Raw genomic sequence first — 21,811 nt, 5'->3', positions numbered from 1 at the left:
TTACTCGAAAGTGGGAGACAGTGCCAAGATGTCAGCAGCTAGACCTTTCTTGAGACTTAAGCTCCCCCTTTCCTGCCACACGCTTCTCAGGAGAGGTTCAGTCCCAGCCCTGCAGAATCGTGGGCTTCTTGTGTGCTTTGCAGTCACTCAGACAGAGTCTTCAACGAGGAACAGACACCTTCCCTTCTGTCGTTTTCCACAAGCACCTCTGGGTTACGAGGGTGTTGGGCTCTGTAGACCACAGGAAGCACACTGCCCTGGTGGAGTTGATACCACTCCCAGTGGACACTTCTGGACCAGGAGGGGCAGCCTTCCCACACACAGCTGGTGGCAGGCGTCTCGGAGCCGTATTCGGATCAGGCCAGTCCTTGCTCTTCCTTCGACCTCCACTAGCTCCGTCCCTCTCCCCCAGATGACACGCTGACTCCACCCCTTATGCATTCTGTGCACCAAGAGCAGGGGTCTTGTATGTGTGTACTTTTTATTCTAAACCTTTCACATGGAGATGTTCACTCACAGATGGGACAGAGATGGGAATAATGATCGTCCGCCAACCATCACCCAGCCTCCCCCTCTGTGACTGTCTGTCTCAAGTCTCAACTCTTCCCTATGGCGCTTCATCCCCTGCCGAGACACCCATTTTTTTGTCTTTTTGTTTTTACTGGAGCATTTTAAAAATAATCCCGGATATCTTTTCATTTCATCCGTGGCTTTTTTGATGGCAGTATAGCCTGTCAACAGAGACGGACTGGTCTTTTTGCACACAGCCTCTGTGCTGCTCCTTGAAAGCAAGCGCCCGAGGCCCAGCCCCTGGCACCCTTGGCTGTCTTCACAGGGTCTTCGTGGTAGCAGGGTGAGTTGGATCCACACAGAGCAACGTGTGCCATGCATTTCAAGTGATGGTAATTTCTAGCACTCCATCCTTCTTCCCTTCAAGCCATCATCTGTGGAAGGAGCCGAGTCACTCCTCTCATGGGGTTTTCTACATTCCATGTTGCCCATCGTGTGGCGGATCAGCTCAAGGCTTCTGGGCCTTGGCACCCCTGATGCCTGGGACTGGATCCCTGTCTGTGGGGGCCGACTCATGCACTGTGGTGTGTTGGGCACCGTCCCTGGGTCCCACCCACCAGATGCCAGGAGCACCCCTGCAAGCAAGTCTTGACAACCAAAACTGTCTCCAGACATCATCAGTGTCCCCTGGGGCAGAATTGCCCAGTTGAGAACAGCGAGTGTAACTCGATGCCTTACCCACTTCACTTGCTTCCTGTAAACTGCTAGCTCGACCTGGAGGTGGATTTCGTAAGCCATTTCCCGTTGCTTCACTAAGAAGTGCTTGTCTCCCTGGGGAGAGGTCAGGGGATTCTGGCCATCCGGAGGTTACTCCTTGCCTGCCCTGGTGTAGGCTTAGCAGAGAGGGATCTCAGGCCAGCGTTCCCTCACTGTCACCACCCTGCCCCCTCCCGTTTTTTCCTGCACACATCACCATCTTTATTACGCTGGTTTCTTCCTCTGTGTTATACCCCCCAGATGGGGAGCTGCCTGGATGCCCAGTGACTGCAGGGCACAGATGCCCCGTCCTGTAGTGGTGAGGCCTCCTCACTGCCCACCCCGCCAGGCCCCCCACTCAACCCCCGGGTTCTCGGCCGAAGCCTGGCACCAGTGGTGACTCTTGTCCTGAGGAGCTCCTGGTTTCATCCCTGGGTGCTACTAAGGGGAGATGGCTTCTACCACTCAGAGGCCTGACAGGGCCGGTGTGGGGGTCGGGCCCCTTGAGGGCCCCCTTGGTGCCTGCTGCTATGGAGGCGCTGCACTGGGCAGCTCGGCCCTGGGGGAGGGCATGACCTCTGAGCCTCCAGTGGGAATGACATGACCCCTCAGCGGGTCTGAGGAGACTAGGGGCATTGCATGTAATGTTACCAGCCTGAAGTGCAGCCCACGCAGGTACCAAGTGTGACAGCTGTGGAGATGGGCAGTGTTGTGTCTCGGGGATGTTGTGGGAAGTTGTGTCACCCAGTGACTTGCTAATCACAGTCTGGGAGCTGACCCAAAAGCTGCTGAGGTGCCTGAGAAAAGGGCAGTGCCCAGGCTAGTCCATCAGACCCTCCTGGCCCTGGAATGTTGTCTTCTGTCCTGCTATGTAGACGAGGTAACGGGGCGGCAGGGCTCCCCTAACAAGCAGTGCATCTCAGACCCTGAGAGCTGTTGGCCCCTGCACGGAGCATCCAGCCAGAGGCAGTGATGGGCCATGTTCACAAGGTGAACCCATGCACGGCCAGGGTGTCCGGACTGCCAGGGTCCAGGCCAGGCTGGCTGGATCTGGAGGGCAATGCTGGTCCTTCCCTGAATACCCCTCTGATTCAGGCTCTGGCTGCTCGCTCAGAAGACACTGCTGTTGGCACACTCACCATCTGGGGGGCCCATGCTCCGGGGGAACCCCTACACTCTCACACCACCACTGCCCTCTGTTTGCACCATGCCTTCTCACCCAGGGCTGCTGTCCCTGCCACCTGCCTCAGCATCTCCGCTTCAGTCCTCGCCCACCCTGGCACAGGTCTGCTCCCTCACCACATGCACTGTGCCCCTCACTCGATCCTTTCGTGTGTAGTCACAGCCATGTGGTGTCCTGTCTGTGTCCAGCTGTCCTGTTCTGTGTGCCGTGCTCTGTGAGGCAAGCCTGGGACCCTCAGGGCTTGGGAAGTGCTCCTCAAGTGCAGGGGCGGACACATGGTCCGACCAGGTCAGGGGCACAGGTTCAGCATGTACAGCAGGCAAATGTGTGAGTCCAGCTGCTCCAGGCCCCCAGGACCATGGCACAGGGAGGTCAGGGTCAGCTTGGCGCCAGGAGACAGTGACTCTCCAATTAACCTCGGGCCTCAGGTCATATGGTGTCAGGACCCCAGGACAATCCATCCATCCTCCCCGCCCAGACCTTGCGCCTCTTCACCACCCGTTTAGTGCTGCACATCTGAATCCTGAATTTCATCGTTGTTGTCTGTCCTTTAAACCTTCACTTATCTTTTACAGAAGCCTAACAATGAAGAGAAAGTCTTCATATTCACACTTGCGTTCACTGCGCCTGGCACTCTTCACCCTCTGTGCAGATCCAGTGTCCATCTAATGTCACTCTTCCCTCCTCAACTTCCAGAACCTCCTTGGCAGTTCAGATGTGCTGTGAACAGATTCTCTCTGCCTTTGTCTGTCTGAACAAGTCTTTATTTCACCTTCTCTTCACTGGTAATGGAATTCTAGGTTGGCAGTGTTCTTCCCTCAGTATTTTTTTTTTAAGATTGGCACCTGACCTAACATCTGTTGCCAATCTTTTTTTTTCTCTTCTTCTCTCCAAAGCCCCCCAGTACATAGTTGTACATTCTAGTTGTAGGTCCTTCTGGTTGTGCTTTGTGGGACACTGCCTCAGAATGGCCTGATGAGCTGTGCTAGGTCTGTGCCAGGATCCAAACTGGGGAAACCCTGGGCCGCCGAAGAGGAGTGCACAAACTTAACTCCTCGGCCCTGGGGTCAGCCCCACCTCAGTATTTTAAGGATGTTCTTCCGTGGTCTCTTGACTTGTCTCTGACATTTGGCCTCAGGAGTCTTATCTCTGCTCCTTGGTTTGTGGCCTGTCAATCAGTGGCCACGCTGATTTGCTTATGGTGTGCCTTGACGTGGTTCTTTGTTTTCCTGCTGGAGCTTCTTGGATCTGTGGATTTACAGTGTTCATCACGTTTGGGGATTTAAGGCCGTTACTTCTTCAGATACCACACCCTTTGGATTTGAGTTGTGCTTATATTGGACCTCTTGGCACCGTCCTACAGTTCACCAAGGCTGTGTTCATTTTCTTGTAAACTTTTTTCTTCCATAATTTTTTTTTAAAGATTTTATTTTTCCTTTTGCTCCCCAAAGCCCCCCGGTACACAGTTGTGTATTCTTAGTTGTGGGTCCTTCTAGCTGTGGCATGTAGGATGCTGCCTCAGCATGGCTTGATGAGTGGTGCCATGTCTGTGCCCAGGATTCGAACCAACGAAACTCTGGGCCGCAGAAGCAGAGTGCGTGAACTTAACCACTTGGCCATGGGGCTGGCCCCTAAACTTTTTTTCTTTGTGTGATTTATTTTGGATAGTTTCTCTTGCTTCATCATCAGGCTCACTAACCTTTTCTTTCACAGTGTCTAATGTTAATCGCTTCCAGTGAATTTTTCATTCCAGATAATGTATTTCTCAGCTCTAGGAGTTGCACGTGGCTCTCTTCTGATACCTCATATTCCTCTTCTCACCAGTTCAAGTTTCCCTTTAAGCCCCTGAGCATTTTTTAATTGGTAATATTTGCTCTGAAGTGAAGTCCTTGTCTGCTAATTCCTTTCTCTCTGTCCTTCCTGAGTCTGTTTCCATTGACTGATTTTTCTCCTGCGTCAGGGGTCACATTTTCCCACAGCTTCAGTGTCTGAGGGTTTGGCTTTGGCATCCTGAGTGTTGTGGCTTTCCCAGGGCTGTGTGCTGGGTCGTACTGTCTGTTTGAAGCATGTCGGTTCTGCTGCTGGCAGGCAGAGTGCTTAGTGGGCGATCAGCTGATCCTGCAGAAGCTCATCTTTGAGATTCTTTAGTAATGGGCATCAAGAGAAGCCTTTGCTCAAGGCCTAGTTTATTTATTTTTTATTTATTTTTTTTTTAAAGATTTTATTTTTTCCTTTTTCTCCCCAAAGCCCCCCGGTACATAGTTGTATATTCTTCGTTGTGGGTCCTTCTAGTTGTGGCATGTGGGATGCTGCCTCAGCGTGGTCTGATGAGCAGTGCCATGTCCACCCCCAGGATTCGAACCTGCGAAACACTGAGCCGCCTGCAGCGGAACGCGCGAACTTAACCACTCAGCCACAGGGCCAGCCCCTTAAGGCCTAGTTTAGCTCTAGCTACTGAGTGGGGTGCAGTGAGGATGCCTCTGGGCTGGCCGTGTACATCCAGTGACTCCCAGCTTGGGGCCCCACTCCAGGGAGTGTCCCTGAGCCTCAGCGACCCCCTTCATGAGCATCAGCAGTCCCTCTGCATTGCCCCTTCCTCTCTGCGCCTCTGTCCACATGTCCCAGCCCCCTCAGCCTCCTCCAGGTCTGGTCTGTGGTCTGGAAGTTTCTTCCAGGCAGCAAGTCAGGTGGTTTGGGTCTCCCTTGGCTGTCCCTTTCTCTCGGGCATCTCCTGCAGGTACTGCCCACATCCACTGTTTGTTGGCATTTTATCTGGTGCCCTAGTTGTTGCCAGTGGACAGAATGTCTAGTCCCAGATCGTCCATCCAGCCCTAATCTAGATGCTTCCTCATGAAGAGGCCAAAAGGATTCAATGAGATGGACATATATCTGTCCATTTGTCCTTCCATTGATACAGCGAATGTTTCCTTGGCTCAGGTGGCTCAGTGTGGCCTCCCGATGGAGGAAAGGCCAGCCCTTCTGAATGGAGTAGAGGGCATGACTCACCAGCCTGAACACCAGAATCCCTGGACAGAAGGCCAGAGGTGGCTGCAGCAGACCAGCTGTGTCCATCTGGGGTTGGCCTGCAAGTCCCCAAAGGGCTTGGAAAAAAGGAGGCTGCAACTGTTTGTATCGCCCAGCGGAGGTAACGTGGGCCTTGAAGGTGGACAGGTGGGGCTGAATCCTCACCCCGCTTGTGTTCAGGTGTGTCGTTTGACCCCCTCAAGGACTTGAGATTTGTGGTGGAGTTTAGCCATAATAAGCCTAAAACGCACTCTCAGCTCGTGGCCCGCAGGACGTGTTCCCAGGTGCCATGTGCCTTGGTCCATGGTAGCCCAGTCAGAGAGGCACTGGGTCACCAGCAGTGGAAGCTGCTAAGTCAGGGAACAGTGCATGCATGCTGTTCCTCAGGGATCTTGGATCTTCTCCTTTCAGCGTGTGCTGCCTACGGGGGTTTGGAAGTTGATGGCCTGGGCCTCGAGGCTGCCCTGCCCGTTTCCCTGGAGCCTTCAGGAACAGCCAGCATCAGACCAGCAGGCCTCCCTGTGCTGCATGGCATGTGGTGCTGCTGGTGTGAGCAGACCCGTGATCGCTTCTGGTACCACTGGCCACCTAGGCCGCCCCCTGGGTTCAGGTGCAGGCCTTTGCTGGAGTTTGTCTCGAGTGTGCCCAGTGGACACCCAGCGACCTCCAAGTGGGAGTCCCCATTGGCGTCCACCATAGTTTGCCAGTTGGAGCAGGCAGAAGCCCAGGTGGTCCTGGCCACCACCCCTCATTTGACAGTGGAGGGAGGAGGCTGGGGGCCATGTCTCCAGGTGCTGAGACCATGTCTGTCAATATGACTAGCCTCAGCAGGTGGGATTTCCAGAGGGGCCCATGGCATTTAGGGTTCCCCTCAGCCTGCCCCGCTCTGAACCTGACTGGAGTAAGGGCGAGAGCCAGTGAGAGCTGGTGGCAGGCTTCATTCCAGTAGGTTCTTAGAGGTGACAGGGCTGGATGTGCTTTGAGTGTTTCAAATAAGGTGTATCTGCTTCACAGTAAATACCTGAGAGCTTTTGTGTAGGCGAATAAAACCTTTACTTTGCTCTAGACTCAGATCCCCATTCCAAGTAGGCCCTCTCCCCAGCCAAACAACACGTAGTGACAGCCACGTTGGTGGATATTGAGATACACAAGCAGTTTTATTACATTTTAGAACTCTTTGGAAAATTCGCTTTTCTTAAACCTTCTTGTAATGATTTTAGTTTTATCATGTTTCATTAAAATGTTGCTGGGCCTTCAAGTTGGGAGTTTGTGACGGGGAGGATGATCACTTGACAGTGTGCAGGACACCCCAAAAATCAGAGACTCCTGCAGCCCTTGGAGATGCAGCCTGGCCGGAGCCTTTATTTCCCCTTGGAAACCTGATGGGGATCACACTGGCCAGTGGGCACCTTGCCCACAGGTGCCCCATGTGGAAAAGTCTGCACGAAGGATCAAGACTGTTAGCCTTGGGATGGAGGAGCTGATGGGTGAGAGCCACAGCCGGCTCAGGCAGCAGACGCTAACCCAGACACTAACCAGACACTAACCACTGAGGGTGCACCCTCCAGTGCCAGCAGACACGCTTATGACCTTGACTGACCATCGGCTATTAGGCAGCATCGGCCAAGTGCCATTAGAATATACCTGAGTCGTCAAGTGGGTGTTAGGTCACTGGGGACTGCTCCTCCCTCTGTCCTAACATCTTACCAGGCAGGAACCCTGCCCCACCACCTGCACAGGGGCTGGTGGGACTTACACGGTTCTTGTCTTGGTGCCTGTTTTTGTTAATGGCTGTAGACAGGTGGCCTGTGGGGAGTTACCCACGTGTGTACAAGTGAATCGCTCTGTTGTTGACAAGAAGGACGTAGTCCTTCTGCTGGAGGCGAGAGACACCATGAGAACCCAGGTGGCTGGAAGCCTGGTTCTATGATGACAGCCAGGCTGCATGGGGACATGCACTTGAGGCCAGCTCTCCCAGCATCATGTAGAAAAATCTGGGCTTTTAGCCCCTTGGCCTACTTGTCCAGTGTATAAAGTCTCATTCTCAGTGCCCTGGGGGGATGAGTGACATTGCAAGAAAGAATCTTTCAGGTAACGTGCTTGGCAGTTACCAAGCCAATTAAATGCTTCACTAGGTGGCCCACAGGGAGCGTGTGGTCCAGAGGGTGGGCAGCCCAGCACACCAGTGTGTGTGGGTGCTGCTTGTTGTCAGTCAGGCGCCACTGGGGCTGCTCTGGTGTGGATTTTCTTCTGGAGTGGTGCACCCCTCCCACTTCCTCTCCCTCGTTACCCTAAATGGGCTCTCACGCCCTCACCATTGTCATGGCCCCTGTCCCCAAGCCCCTGGAGGATACAGGCCTTGCCATGTGTGGATGGCAGACACACACGATGCTGGAGTTAGCCCGGGCTGACCTCTGCTTGGAGGTCTGGGCAGGGAGACCTGGGGGCACAAGAGCCAAGCCCTGTGTGCTCTCTCCTCTCGGCTTTGCACCTGCTGTTCCCTCCGCTGGCAGCACCCCACCTTCCTTGTGTGGATGATCAGGTGATGTCAATAGAGACCTTGTAAATGATGCCAGGCAGGGGTGCTTGGCAACCTATCATTGCCTTTGTTATGGTGTTCTTGTGCCTGCTACTGTGTTCCTTCCACCCACTTTATGTCACTCACACATGGTTGACAGACAGGAACCTCTCTCCTGGTTTTTCAGGAATCCTGTGTGTGTTCAGGTGATATTGCTCAAAGCCAGGTCTTCAGAAAAGGTCTTCTGTGACCCTGAGGGCAGATCACAACCTTGCAGCAGGATTGTTTCCAGCCCGTGGGACTTAGCATTTTAGGTGTGCAGCTGTGAGTGTTAACATTCCACCCAGGAAGTTCTCTAGAGCTCGGTAGCCACTCCCTGCGCCCACCCCGGCCCCAGGCACACACTGATCTCCTTTCTGGCTCTGGAGTTTTGCTTTTTCTGGAAACTTACATAAGTGGAATCACATAACACGTGGTGTCACATTTTGGGCTCCTCTCCCTTAGCCAGCAGCTTCGAGGTTTGTCCATGTTGTGTCCATCAGGAGTTTGTTTCTTTTTATTTCTCGGTAGTATTGTGTTGTTTCTCTGTCCACCAGTTGATGGGCATTTGGGTAGTTGCTCCTTTTTGAATGCTAAGAGTAACTCTGCTCTACACATTTGTGTGTAAGTTCTTGTGTAGATGCAGGTTTTCATTTCTCTTGGGTCTATCCCTAGGAGTGGAATTGCTGGGTCATTTGATAACTCTGTGTTTAACCTTTTAAGAAACCGCCAGACTGTTTTCCACAACGATACACTCCCACCGTCGAGGGATGAGGTTCTGGGGTATTGTCAGTCTCTCTTATTTTAACCGTTCTGAGAGGTGTGCGGTGTCTCCCCATGCAGTTTGCACTTCACTGAGGAGTGATGGTGCCGAGCAGCTTCTCGCCTGTCCCTTGGCCACCTGCAGGTCTCCTTTCTCGTCTCTGTAACCTGATTCCAAGTAAAGGCCGCTTAAACATTGTCTCCAAGGGCCCAGCCAGGCCGAGTCCCTGACTGGTGCTGCGCTGCACGTTCTCTGAATGGCAGCCCAGATGCTGCTCAGGTTGTGGTCTGTGGGATGGGCCAGCTGGTCCTGAGCCTGTCCCCATCTCAGCAACACGATGGCCCTTGTGCCTGCAGGGGCTGGTTCCCAGTCCTGGAGGAGGACCAGGGGCTGGAGGACATCACCTGTCTGCTGGCCTGGTGGTAGGGGGTGCTGTGCTTTGGAAGTGTGGGTGGTTTCTGGGGTGTCACAGCCCAGGGCGTAAGTGCTGGTGCTCAGTGTGACCTCTCAGGTCTGTTCCAGATGGTAGAGTTTTGTGAGATTCTTGGCAGAAGGGGGCTCCTGATAAACAAAGGGAGATTAGTGTGTGGCCTGCATGGTCCAAGTTGGCTGAGCTGTGTCTTTCGCACATACCCACAGCCCTGATGGGCCCACGGGCACCAAGAGGCCAGCTTGCCCCGTGGTTGGTTCTCCCCATGCGATGGAGCCACTCCACCTACCCAGGGCTGTGGTGGGCCTGACATTCTGGGTGGGGAGCACGTCAGTAGCCACTGCAGTCACCCCGGGAGGGGCATGTGGCAGCCAGGCAGGAGAGCCTCCCCTTGCTCCAGGTGAGGCCAGAGTGGAGGCCTGAGTGGTGGACTCCAATGGAGGTGGGAGGGCCTGGATCCCAGCTGCTGTGAGGAGGAGGCTGGGGGGGGCCAGTAGGTGCAGAAGTGGATTTGGGGACTGAGGGAGGGGGTCGTGGTGACAAACCAAGACCACACTGTGAGGTGGTATCTGCTACACAGAAGGTGGGCGCTCCGGGCCCAAGATGGGTGAGAAAGAGAAGTGTGACCCTCCGTCTGGATCCACATTCTTTCTAAAATTCTGCCAGAAGGCTGATCTCTGAATAGCTGAAGCTTAAAGTATTTTGAGTTTTTTAGTATATTTTTTCTTGTGACATTTGGAAATTCTGCTGCCCTAAGCCCAGTGACAAACTGCTCTGAAGCTGTGACGTGGGAGCTTCTGGGCAGGCGCTGGGCTCTGTCCTGCCAGGGTATTGAGGTGGTGGTGGGGCCTCCTGGCCCATGGTGCTCATCCATCCCACTTGTGTTCGGAGGCGGTGTCTGAGGCATGATAGCCTGGGCTGATGTTGGCTTTGGGAGAACAGTGAGGGCTACCCATTGCCTCTGTCTTTTCTCTTGCCTCTCAGGTACCCCCGGCGCCAGCCCTGTGCCATCCAGGGAACTCCTGTTGATCCTTCAAAACCCTGCTCCAGTGACCTTTCCTGTAATTTTCAGACATGTGTGTGCTTTCTCTCACCTCTCCTGAGAACACTGTCCTTATCCTGTTCCTTATGTAACTGGGAAGTAAGTCTTTGGATTTCCAGATATCTTGATTGACATTTTCCCATTTTGCTTTTTTCTAGGATTCTGTTTCGCTGAGACCATCAATTCGATTTCAGGGAAGTCAAGGGGTGAGTTTTTTTTGTCTTAATCATATTTGGAATTGTGGAACTGGTGTCCTCTCTGGCCTATCATGGCTTGCTAAGCACAGCAGCAGGCTGGGGACAGTGTTTTGGCCCCATCTACCTCTGTGTCAGGCCAGGTCCTGTGCCAAGCGCAGGTCTGCCTCTGGATGCCCCCAGGCTCGTCCCATGGCTGGGGCCGCACCAACAGGCTGTCTGTGGGCTGAGGGCAGCTCTCCTGTCCAGTGGCCCCTCAGAGTCCATCCCTTCCTTCCCGTGGCCAATGCACACCTGAGCCCCAGGCCCCCAAACTCCATTCTGACCTGATCTCTGCGCTGATTTGGAACTCTGGCCCCAGAGCCCAAGTGGGCCTCGAGCTGTGGCCTCCCTGGGGTGTGGCATTGGTCTCCCTCTGTGGACCCAGGACGATGGTACTTGGGGGGGTTATAGAAACTCAGCACCTCCAGTTTTTCTGAAGTGTATTTCATTCTAAATGACCATCTTACAGAAAAATTGGGGAATGAAAGAAAGGATGAGTTGTCCATAATCCTTGCTCCCCAGGACTTAAGACCCCTGTGTCCCCCAGCCACTAAACATGCCTTGGAACTCCTACTGATCCTCAGAACCATGCTCCAGTGATCTTTCCTGTAATTTTCAGATGTGTGTGTGTGTTTTCTCTCACCCTTCTTGAGAACACTGTCCATATCCTGTTCCTAGTTTTTATTGCAAGGCTTTTTTATTTTTCTGAAGAGTTGCCATGTGTGTCTAAGTCAGTTTTCACCTGACAGCTGGCTGGCCCCTTCCAGAAGAGGAATTCTGTGGGTTTCATCTCAGCCAGGGTGCTCCAGAGAGACTGAGGTACTTGTGTCTGCATGTGCAGATACAGAGATACTAAGAGATTTGTTGCAAGGCATTGGCTCACATGGTTGTGGGGCTAGTGAGTTTGAAATTTGTGGGGCAGGCAGGAGCCGCCATCACCATCTGCAAGCAAGCTTCTTCCTCCTCAGGGAAACCTCAGTTTCCCTCTTAAGGCCTTCAGCTGATTGGATGAGGCCCACCCAGACCATTGAGGGTCTCCTCCTTTACTTAAAGTCAGCTGGTCATGGATGTCATGACATCTACAGAACACCTGCACGGTGCACCCAGATTAGTATTCATGGCATCACGGGGGGCTTTGGCATGTCCAGGGGGACACTGAACCAACCATCACACCAATGCCTGTCAAGGTTGGCGAGCCGCCCCAAAAGGCCGTAGGCCTCCTGCCACCATTGTCTCCTCTGGGATGTCCGCACCTCCATCAGCCCCATCGGGGTCTTGTTACCCTTTTGCCACCTCCCCTTTATCTTCCCTGGGACATTTCCCAGGGATTGGAGGTCAGTGTTGGGGGTGGCGCTGGCCTGGCTTGCTGCCAGACTGGCCTCATGGCGCCCTCTAGGGCCCACAAGCCCTCAGCAGCAGGAAGACAGGGAAGGCAGTGCATAGAAAGGGCCTCATCCGTCAGTGCTTCCTTATCCCACGAGCAACACTTTCTGATCAGCAAGACACCACGCTGCCACTAACAGAAGCCATGGAAGCGTGTGAGCTTCTGGGCTGTGCCGTGTGTCGCCTGAGTTCCTGTGGAAAACCCGAGAGCTACATCCATTCCAGACTGACGGGTCCCACGACCTTAGTTTTAGGATCGTGCTTTGCCTGCTTTCCTTCCTCCTGGGCTTTCTCATGTGTGGTAGGGATTCTAGAAGGTACCTAAGCACAGAGGCCCTGTGCTTCAGCTCCAGGCAAGACAGGTCACAATTCTTCACCAGGAGGCTCTTCCCTGTGTGAGCCTGTGTGAGGCTGCAGGGGGCTGGGTGGTGAGGGGGCGCTGTTCCTGGTTTGCTGTGTAGGGTCAGACACTAGGTCTGCCCCTGTGACCTCTGGACCTTGTCCCCCTCCTGGGCACTGATGGGGTGCGTCCCCTCCTCCCTGCCAGGTGTGAAGGGCCTGGCCTGGTGCTGGGCATGTGGCAGTCACTATCCTGGCCAGGCCACGTCTGCATGGTCACTCAGACCAGTGACGGGGAGGAGGCAGGTACAGCAGCCCCCACTTTGGTCACTCTGCGGCCTGCTCACAGCCTGGCCTTGTGTTCCTGAGGGGGTGCCCTGCTCTATGTGCTCCACTTACAACATTGGAGATGGAGCAGGAAGCCGGTGGGGTGGGGCAGAGTAGGCTTATTAGGGGCACAGGCTGATTCCATGTTGAGGGCCCCATGTAAGACGATAGGGACCCGCTCCCCAGAGGCCCATGAAGTTGATGGACTAAAGATTGAGACCGCATCCGTAGGCTCCTTAGCTTGGGAACCTTGGACAGTTCTCTCTCTACCTCCTTACCCATGAAATGGGGACATTGTCCCCTTTGAGGGTCATGAACGTGCACTCAGCTCCTGGTGCCTGTCCCCTCAGATGTGAGAGTAGTGCAGCTGGCGTAGGATCAGGACATCACTCACCTCCTGGGTGGGGGTCAGATCTGGTCCCGCCTCCTCCTGCCTATTTTGGGAGCGCCATGAGAGCCAGGCCTTGGTGGTGTGCACCAGGCCCTGGTGTTGCCTGGTTCCCTGGAGCAATTCTCTAGCTTTTGCCAGGTTCCCCAGAGAGCCTGGTCCCACCTATAATGTGTTCAGCCTCTAGAGCGTGGTCTGCCAGAGCAGACGCTCACCTGTTTCTTTCCTGTGCACCTGTTTCTGGCGTGTCTCTGCCCTCTCTTGGACTCTGAGCTGGCCGGCCTGGGCCCCTGTGCTGTCGGGGTCATTTCTAAGTTGTTAACCCCTGACAGCTGGTGAAGCGTCAGCCTCTGGAGGGGAAAAGAAATCCCCATCCAGCCAGCCACACCCCACAATTCTTTAGTTGATGGAAAATGAAAGAGAAGTAGGGTTGGCATCCAGCCTTGTTCAGGATCTCAGCATTTCCTTGGGCTGCAGTGTGAGCCCGAAGTTCTTTCCAGGACGAGGTTTGGCAGCGCTGGTCACAGGCCTTTGAGCAATGTCTGTCTGGGCGTCTAGGAGCTGAGTAATTAGGGGTGTGACGAGGTTAAGCCACAAGGGTGCTTGTTGCTGTGTTGTTTGTAACAGGGACAATTTGGAAACCATCTAAAATGGAGGTTGTGGAGTCCAGAGCCATCCATGTGCCAAGGTTGAGCAGCCAGAGACCTTGGGACGCCGTGTGCAGGCGGGTGGGGTTGCTGGGCTCTCACTCTTCTGAGTGTCCACTGGGAGGCGAGCACGGCTTTCTGGAGGGAAGTAGGTGCTTAGAAAGTGCCCTGGGTTTGGGTTGAGGAAATGAGGCCTCTGACTGGGTGGAAGAGGCTGCTTTGCTCTTGGAAGTCATGTTCAGCCATACAGTAGTAACTCCCTTTATCCAGAATATATTTTGTTCTGAGGGTTCCCTGGAAAGTGAAAATAATGAGGAAAACATGCCCTGAAAACCCCTCTGGTCAGAGAGGCTGGTCAATTGGTGCTTGGGTTCCTGTGTGCACCTGTTTCATCTTTTTCCCTGATGGAATATCCAGGGCTCACCCCCACCCCCACTAGGAACTTGGTGTATCCTGTCAGCACTCCCACCTGCACCGCCCACACGCAAGGCCCTGTGGATCTAGGGGAGGGGGGAGGGCCCCACGTGGGACAGATTTCAGAGGGAGGAGGTGAAAGGCCTCTGGCAGGGATCTGACCTGCCTGCAGTGGAACCTGCAACCGCTCACAGGCCTCAGGCCTCAGAAGCACTCAGGACCATCCGGGATGGATGGGATGAGCCTGTGTACCGCTCTGGGCCCGTCTGTGCTCACGGACACAGGCTTAGCTTTGTAGCAAACTCCCCTGCCCTGTAGTAAGCTGGTGTCAGGGGTGATGTCAGACATTCCCAAACCTGCTGCACTCTGGCCAGCTGAGGGTCACCTGGCAGCCCCTGTGGGGCAGCTGAGACTCGGTCCAGAAGGCACATGCACCAGCCAAGTGGCCACATCCCAGAACACGTGCCAAGCTCTCTGCTGGTGTAGAGAAAGCAGTACATTCCTGGGCCATTCATACCCAGCTGGCTGGTTTCCCTGAGACTGGTAACCATTAATCAGCCTCACTATCCAGCAGTGAAACAGCCCGTTAACCAAGGGATTCCACAGTGGTGGAGTTGCCATGGAGCTTCAGAGGCACTGGGGCTGCAAGAACCTGCCATGCGAGGCTCCGAGCAAACCTCTCCCCCTGCACCCTCCTACAAATGTCTCCTCCCACCCCCCAGCCATCCTGAAGGACACTGGCCACAAGCATGGTCGCTGCTGCCTGGGCAGGCTCAGGTAGGGCCATCAGTGTCCTGGCAGCATGGGTGGGTCACTGTGTCAGGCCCACTGTGCCTCCATGTGCTCTGCCCTGGTCTCACCACCAGCTCTCTGCTGGGCTGCAGGGGGCGTCCTGGAGCTGTTACAGACAGGCCCCAGCACGCCTGCCCAGGGGCTTCCTGCATCCTTGTGTCCTCAGGCAGTTGTCCCCCTCATCTTGATCCAGTGTGTGCCAGGGCCTGTCACGGCTCTGGCCACATGGCTTCAGAGTTTAGTTTCATGGCTAGAGCTGGGGTGTACCCACCCTGCCTGCCTGCCCAGGTGCGTCGAGTCTGCCTCAGACAGAGCTATACAGGGGCTGGGATGGGTCACACCCAGGGTCCATGAGCACCATGGGCTCAGGCTGGATCTGCCTCCCCTCTTCTCAGGAGTGACAGCCCAGTGCCCTCGAGGAACCAGCGCCCTCGAGGCAGCACTGCCCACTGAGCTGATAGGGAAAGATGCGCCTGTGGAGGCTGGGTCCCCGCAGAGCTGGGATTGGTTAAGGGAGAGGATCAAGGACAGGGTGGAGGAAGAGCCCCCATGGCAGGGTTTCGGTTCCCTGAGAAGCTCCTTTTGATTATGCTCACTTTGTGGTGCATGGGCTTCCTGCTGCATTCCGGCAGCTGTGTCTGTGTGCACCCGGCTGTGAGTGTGAACCCCCAGGTGATCCTCACAGCCTGAGCCTCGACATCTGGGCGATATGTTTCCAGCTGCTTTATAATTGAGATCAAAAGTTACATCCAAGAAGGGACAAGTGGGCAGCACAGGGTGGCTATGAGTGCTGGATGAGGAGATGCTGCATGTAGGCAGGACAGGGCTCAGCTGCCCAGGGCCACCCACACAGCTCCAGCAGAGGCTGTGGATAGCGTGTGTGCACACATGTGTGTGTGCATGTGTGTTCGTGTATATACATGTGTATATGTGTGTGTGTTTTCCTGCCTGAGGTGAGCCATCGGAGGCAGTCTGGGGTTTGATTTTCCAGATGCTGGGTTGCCCAGTGTTTTGGCTGACTTGTGCCTGCTGCTTCCCCTGTAGGTCCGCATACTACCCTGAAGGGCAGGGTGAAGCAGCAGAGTACCCCTGAGCCCCAAGCCATTATGTCCTCAATCTCAGGGACAAGGCCCCGACAGGCTGAGCTGCCTGTGCTCACATGGGACAGCTGGGCAGGGGACAGGGGGATTCGGCCTTGGCCGTGTTCTGTCCGGTGCTGAGGAGGTATGTTGGTATCCTCACATCACTGGAGAGGAAGCGGGACTCTGCATGCTGAGGTGGCGAGGCAGCCTCTCCCTGCCACCACGCTGCCCCTCTTAGTGATCACGTGTGCCCCCTGCCTAGCTGTGACAAGCTCCTGCACTCAAACCCAGGGGTTACTTTATTACCCTGGTGACAGAGGGTTCTGGATGCCCTTCCTGTGCCCTGCACAGGGGCTGGCAGCCGGATCGTGGGGTCCTCCCACCCGCCTTCCTCAGCAGCCACCAGACCTTCACCCAGCGTAGGCAGCAGCCAGAGGGTCAGCCTGGAATGCAGTGGCCTTTGGGTGCGACGCTGTCTTGTCTGCACTGAGCCAGGCACCTTGGCTGGGAATAGTGCTGTCTTTCTGTCTGCTGGCCAGGCTGTCCATCGGTTCTCCCGGAGGGCCTGTGGTTTTGCCTAACTGGGCTGCAGAGGCAGCGTCCAAACATACGTGCCATGTCTCGATTTGTTGGGGGTGAGTGCTGCCCACCTGAGAGCCCCACGGGCCTTTGCCTATCTTGTTCACGGCCAGTGAGGCGAACGGACACTCAGGCGGAGTCTGTGTGCAGCATGGAGGAGGCGGAGAGGGCATCACTAAGGCAGAACGAGGATCAGGGCATCTTGCTGAGCACAGTTCCTCTTCCAGGGTGTCCCCAGCCAGATGTGCCCCATTTGGTGGGTGGGAAAACCAAGTCACAGCCCAGATCATGGTTGGGTACCTACCTCCAGGCATGTGCTGAGCGCTCTGTGTTCCTCAGACTGTGATGCCATTGCTGCTTAGAAAGCAGGCTTGGGCCCGCTCCCCCTCAGCACCTGAGGACCCTGAGTATAGCTGAGGGCAGGGGATGGGGCCACCCGGGCCGCTGGTCCTGTCACTGCCAGGAAAACAAACAGGTGTTTTAAAGGAGAGTGCTGACACTTTCCCACCAAAGGGTTATGCTGCAGGGATGGGCCAGGGTCCCCAGGTCCCCTCCGTAGCACCTCCCGGTGATGTCCCCTTCTCCACACAGCACATCTCCATCCCCCAACCCGACTGCCCCACGGAGGCGCGGACCTTCTCCTTCTACCTCTCCAACATCGGCCGCGACAGCCCCCAGGGCAGCTTTGACTGCATCCAGCAGTATGTGTCCAGGTGAGGCCCCATCCTGGCTGCCCCAGGTCTCCTGATGGGCAGACCCTCTGCCCCAGCCCTCTGTGCAGACGTTTGCACACCGCCTTTGGCCCCGGCAACCCTTTCTCTCCAATGAGCCTCGCTGCCCTTTTCAGTGTGTCCAGGGTGTGGGCAGGTCCTGGCATGTTGCCTCCAGCCCAGGGGCCCACATTCCATTGTTTCTTCCCGGGCAGGATATGCCCTGTGGAAACCATGTTGCCCCAGTCAGCACTGAGCCCCATTTCCCAGCTGGGGGTGGGGGACACAGGCCCCGAGACCGTCCCCAGCATCCGAGTTGTTCATCCCGACTCCTGGCCCTTGTCTTGCAGCCATGGGGATGTCCACCTGGACTGCCTGGGCAGCATCCAGGACAAAGTCACGGTGTGTGCCACTGATGACTCCTACCAGAAAGCGCGGCAGAGCATGGCGCAGGCTGAGGAGGAGACACGGAGCCGTGGCGCCATCGTCATCAAGCCCGGAGGCCGCTACCTGGGTGAGGATGGGGCCTGGGGCTCCACCGTGGAGCTCATGCCTGCCAGGCAGCTGTCAGGGGGGAGCAAGAGGGACTCAGGGCCTGGACTGGAGTCAGGAGTGATGGGTTGACATAAGTGTGGTTCCTGAGCAGAACCAGCAGGATCAGTGTTGGGTCAAGAAGAAAGGTGCTGCTGCGCCAGCCGTGTCGGCTGGGGGCTGTGGTATCTGCTGTCTTCCGAGCCCCAAGGTGGACTAAGGGGCCCCAGAACTCCAGGAATTCTGAATCCGAGGGCCCCTCTCCCAGGGTGCTGCCTTGGGGACCTCTGCCTGTCAGGGACAAATGGGCTCCATGAAGACAAGGCTGCTGTCTGTCTGTCTTCTGGCTGCCACCCCTGCCCTCATCTGCCCAGCTGGCTCCTCTGCAAGGCCCATGTGGCCAGGGGCAAAGTGCAGACAGCGAGATGCACCCCATGGCGGGCGGCCTGCTGCTGTATGACAACCAGGAAGGAAATGTGTGGATTCTCTGCTCAGCGGGAAGCCTCTGGCAGCTCAGCATGTGCTTGGAAACAATTTTGGTGAAGTTGAGACACTGAAAACATTAAAAGTGGAGGGAACAGTACTGTTTATTTAGAAAGCTCCGTCATCCTGCTGCAGTCTTCCCGCCTCCTGGACCCCGACAAGTTTAAGAGTCATCAGAACTCACCGCCGGGGAAGAAGGGCGTCAGGCCTGAGAGGGGTGTGAAACGGCTTCCAGCAAACCAGAACCTTGATGGCTCTTTGGGTTTTTTGTTTTTTAAGAAAAGGTGGGAATGGGGCTGGCCTGGTGGTGCAGCAGTTAAGTTTGCGCACTCTGGGCCTGGGGTTCGCTGGTTTGGATCCCAGGCATGGACCTAGCACCGCTTGTCAAACCATGCTGAGGCAGGTGTCCCCCATATAGAGTAGAGGGTGATGGGCACAGATGTTAGTTCAGGGCCAGTCTTCCTTAGCAAAAAGAGGAGGCTTGGCTGCAGATGTTAGCTCAGGGCTAATCCTCCTCAAAAAAAGAAGAAAAAGAAAGAAAAGGCAGGAGGATTTCAAACTCCCCCAAAGCAGCATGTGATTTCACTTGCTTAGCAGTGGCATTGGCTCTGAATGAAACCCCAGACATCAGCGCAGGCATCAGTCGTGCCAGTCAGTGCTGGGTCCCCATGGATGTGGCCGTGTGTGCCCAGGGCCAGGGCCCTGGGCCATGAGCCGCCACTGGGTAGAGAGCCACCTGCCTGAGTCTAAAAATGCTTCTCGCCCTCCTGTTCTCACCTAAAGATGCGACTGTGGATATTCATACGCATAATCAGTGTGTGGGTCCTTCGGCCAAACACTTGTTCAGAAATTTGTCTTGTACTACTTTGGGTACAATGAGAGTTTTTGCAGCAATTTAGGTTCTTTTAGAAACACTCATCTACTGGCCTCTGAAGCCGCAGCCATGCATATCGGCTGTCAGGCCTCTTGCCTACCAGCCGGGTCCTCTGGGGATGAAGTCTGACTATAAGGATTCTAAAAGCACTTCTTCCTGTGCTAATTTGAGAAATCAGATATCAAGGATAAGAGCAAAAGGAAGTTGTCATGGAGAGAGCTTTTTGGCTGAAGGACTCAAGGCGAGTGCTGACTTTGCTCATGTTCCCAGGTGGTGGACGCCATTCCAGGTGGGGTTAACAACTCTGAGGGGAGGTGCCCTCCCTGGAGAGCAGTGCTGGGGGCTCACCAAGGGGCGGCCCAGGGCTCCAAGCACAGGGACCTCTGCCTGAGGAGTGCCTCCGGCTGCAGCTAGGGAGCTGCTCACACCCCAGGGTCTCTAGAGCAGCTGCTCAAGCTGCCCTGCTGCCTTCGTGCACACCTCCCTTTTCCTCAAAGAACACAGTGGATCCCCTGGGGCCAACTTGGTGCCGTGACGTGCAGGCTCTGGAGGCGTCTGTCTCTGGCACTTCAGGAATCCTCCCCCCCTTTTGTTTTTTAAAGATTTTATTTTTTATTTTTCCTTTTTCTCCCAAAGCCCCCCTGGTACATAGTTGTGTACTTTTAGTTGTGGGTCCTTCTAGTTGTGGCATGCAGGATACCGCTTCAGCATGGCTTGATGAATGGTACCATGTCCGCGCCCAGGATTCGAACTGTTGAAACCCTGGGCCGCCGAAGCAGAGCGTGCGAACTTAACCACTGGGCCATGGGGCCAGCCCCTTTTTTAAAAAATATTTTATTTTTTATTAGGAACAACCCCCCCCCCCCCTTTTAATGTCAGCCTCCTCCCCATAGTGGTCCGGCATTTTGGGTCCCCAGCATTTAGGCTGCCCGTGATGAAGTCAGTTAAGGCTATAAATGCACTTCTACTTACTGCAGCTCCCACTTCTGAGACTGGGGGCCCTGCAGGTGTCTAGTGAACTGTGGGTGCTCAGCAGGTGGTATGCTCGGCCACCCAGGGTCCCCATCAAGCAGGCTGTGCTGGATGCAGCTCAAACCATCTTCCCCTTGGGCTTGACAGGGGCGTGGGACTGTTAGCCGTCACTTTCCATGTCTCAAGCCTGTGGGCGTCCATGTGTCTGCTTACTTGGGAACTCGGTGTTGTCCAGGTGGTGGAACACCTCAGCCACCCTTTCACCCGCTTAAGTCCCTGATGCCCTGGCTCTCGTTTTACAGGCAAGAAGGTTCAGTTTCGGAAACCAGCCCCAGGGGCGACAGATGCCGTGCCCTCCAGGAAGCGGGCCACCCCCATCAACCCGGCAAGTGCCATCAAGAAGAGCAGCGTTAGTGGTGTTAGTGGGGTGTCTCAGAGGCCCTTCCGTGATCGGGTACTACACCTCCTGGCGCTGAGGCCCTACCGGAAGGCTGAGCTGCTGCTGCGGCTGCAGAAGGACGGCCTGACCCAGGCAGACAAGGATGCACTGGATGGCCTCCTCCAGCAGGTGCGTGCTTTCCCAGGGCTTGAGGGTGGGGTCTAGTGGCCTGCAAGTGGCTGCTGTAGACGCTCTGGACAAGAGTGGGTGGGGAGCCTGGTGCTCACTGTCTGGAGGCCCAGGGGTGGGCCCAAGACCTTCCTCCTTTCCATCTGCTAATACGCAGGCACAGCATGGGGATCTAAGACGAGGTTTTTAGAATCAAGTGAAGCCAAGGGCACCCATATGTGAGTTAGTGAGAGCTCAGCCTCGGCGTCAACAGTCAGGTGGACCCCTGCTGCTCACTGGCTGTAGCTCTGGGAAGGGGCTTCACATCTGGACCCACCGGCTTCCGCCTGTGACTGGGGCCTGACTGCAGCACCTCTCGTGGGGACAAGGGCTAAATGGGAAGCAGAAAAGATGGAGCTGCACGGATGTAGATCTGGGCCGGGGCCCAGCCCCACCCCTAGATAGATGCCTGGGGTCGTGGGATGGTGCCTCCTCCATCCCCCTACCTAGGGAAACTCCTGTGTCCCGTGGGCTGAGGTGCTCGCTGGCCCCTCACGTCACTAGGACCTTGGGGCCTTCCATGTCTGCTCACTAGGTGCCTCCACGCAGATTTGGCCTCTTGGGCTGCCATCCCCCCGTGTGGAGGTTGTGTTGGTGAGGGCCGAGCATCGACGCTTCTCCCAGTGAGCTCAGGAGTTGGCTTGGGGCCTATTAGAAGATAGATATGTGGCTTCATGGCCCAGAAATTTTTTTGGCAAAGAGGCTTGCTAAAGCATCCAGAAAGCTCCAGAACCAGGAACGACATTCCCGGGGGGCTCATTTCCTTGGAAAGTCACACGTGTCAGCCTTGTCCTCAGGAATTCGAGGGAGGTACATGGGAGGCACTTCCCCTGGGCCAGGCACTGCCCAGAGCCTCCCTCTGCAGCATGGGGAAACCAAGGCAGGGCTGAGGGAGCTTGACAGAGTTGTCAGACATGAGTCAGGACTGAAGACACGGGTGGGACCCGCACCCACCCCTGGATGTGCCTGCAGCCCGCACTGCTGTCCAGCTGGGCCCTCAGCCCCCCTGTGTGGCATTCTTAGAGATGCCCTCCCTCCTGTCCTCCTTGCTTGCCCTATTTGTGCCCAGAATGAAGATGAAACACATGAACCCCTCAGACACAGAATGTGAAACTTAGAGCTGACCAAGCACGTGGTTATGCCTTTATTTACCCCTGAGTGGTCTCAGATGTGGCAGGAACA

The 21,811-nt window shown here is 55.4% G+C and overlaps 1 protein-coding gene across 1 annotated transcript in view; it reads left to right on the top strand.

Annotated features, from left to right (window-relative positions):
- Positions 1–21,811, top strand: part of ELL (elongation factor for RNA polymerase II) — a 72,211-nt gene that overhangs the window by 34,141 nt on the left and 16,259 nt on the right. The window contains exons 2-5 of the mRNA XM_023625493.2: positions 10,424–10,471; positions 17,044–17,165; positions 17,513–17,676; positions 20,325–20,590. Of these exons, the coding sequence (XP_023481261.1) occupies positions 10,424–10,471; positions 17,044–17,165; positions 17,513–17,676; positions 20,325–20,590 (600 nt within the window). The remainder of the gene's footprint in view (positions 1–10,423; positions 10,472–17,043; positions 17,166–17,512; positions 17,677–20,324; positions 20,591–21,811) is intronic.

The sequence above is a fragment of the Equus caballus genome, chromosome 21, assembly GCF_041296265.1.
Source record: "Equus caballus isolate H_3958 breed thoroughbred chromosome 21, TB-T2T, whole genome shotgun sequence".
NCBI classification, from domain to species: domain Eukaryota; kingdom Metazoa; phylum Chordata; class Mammalia; order Perissodactyla; family Equidae; genus Equus; species Equus caballus.
This window is presented reverse-complemented; position numbering and strand designations above follow the sequence as displayed.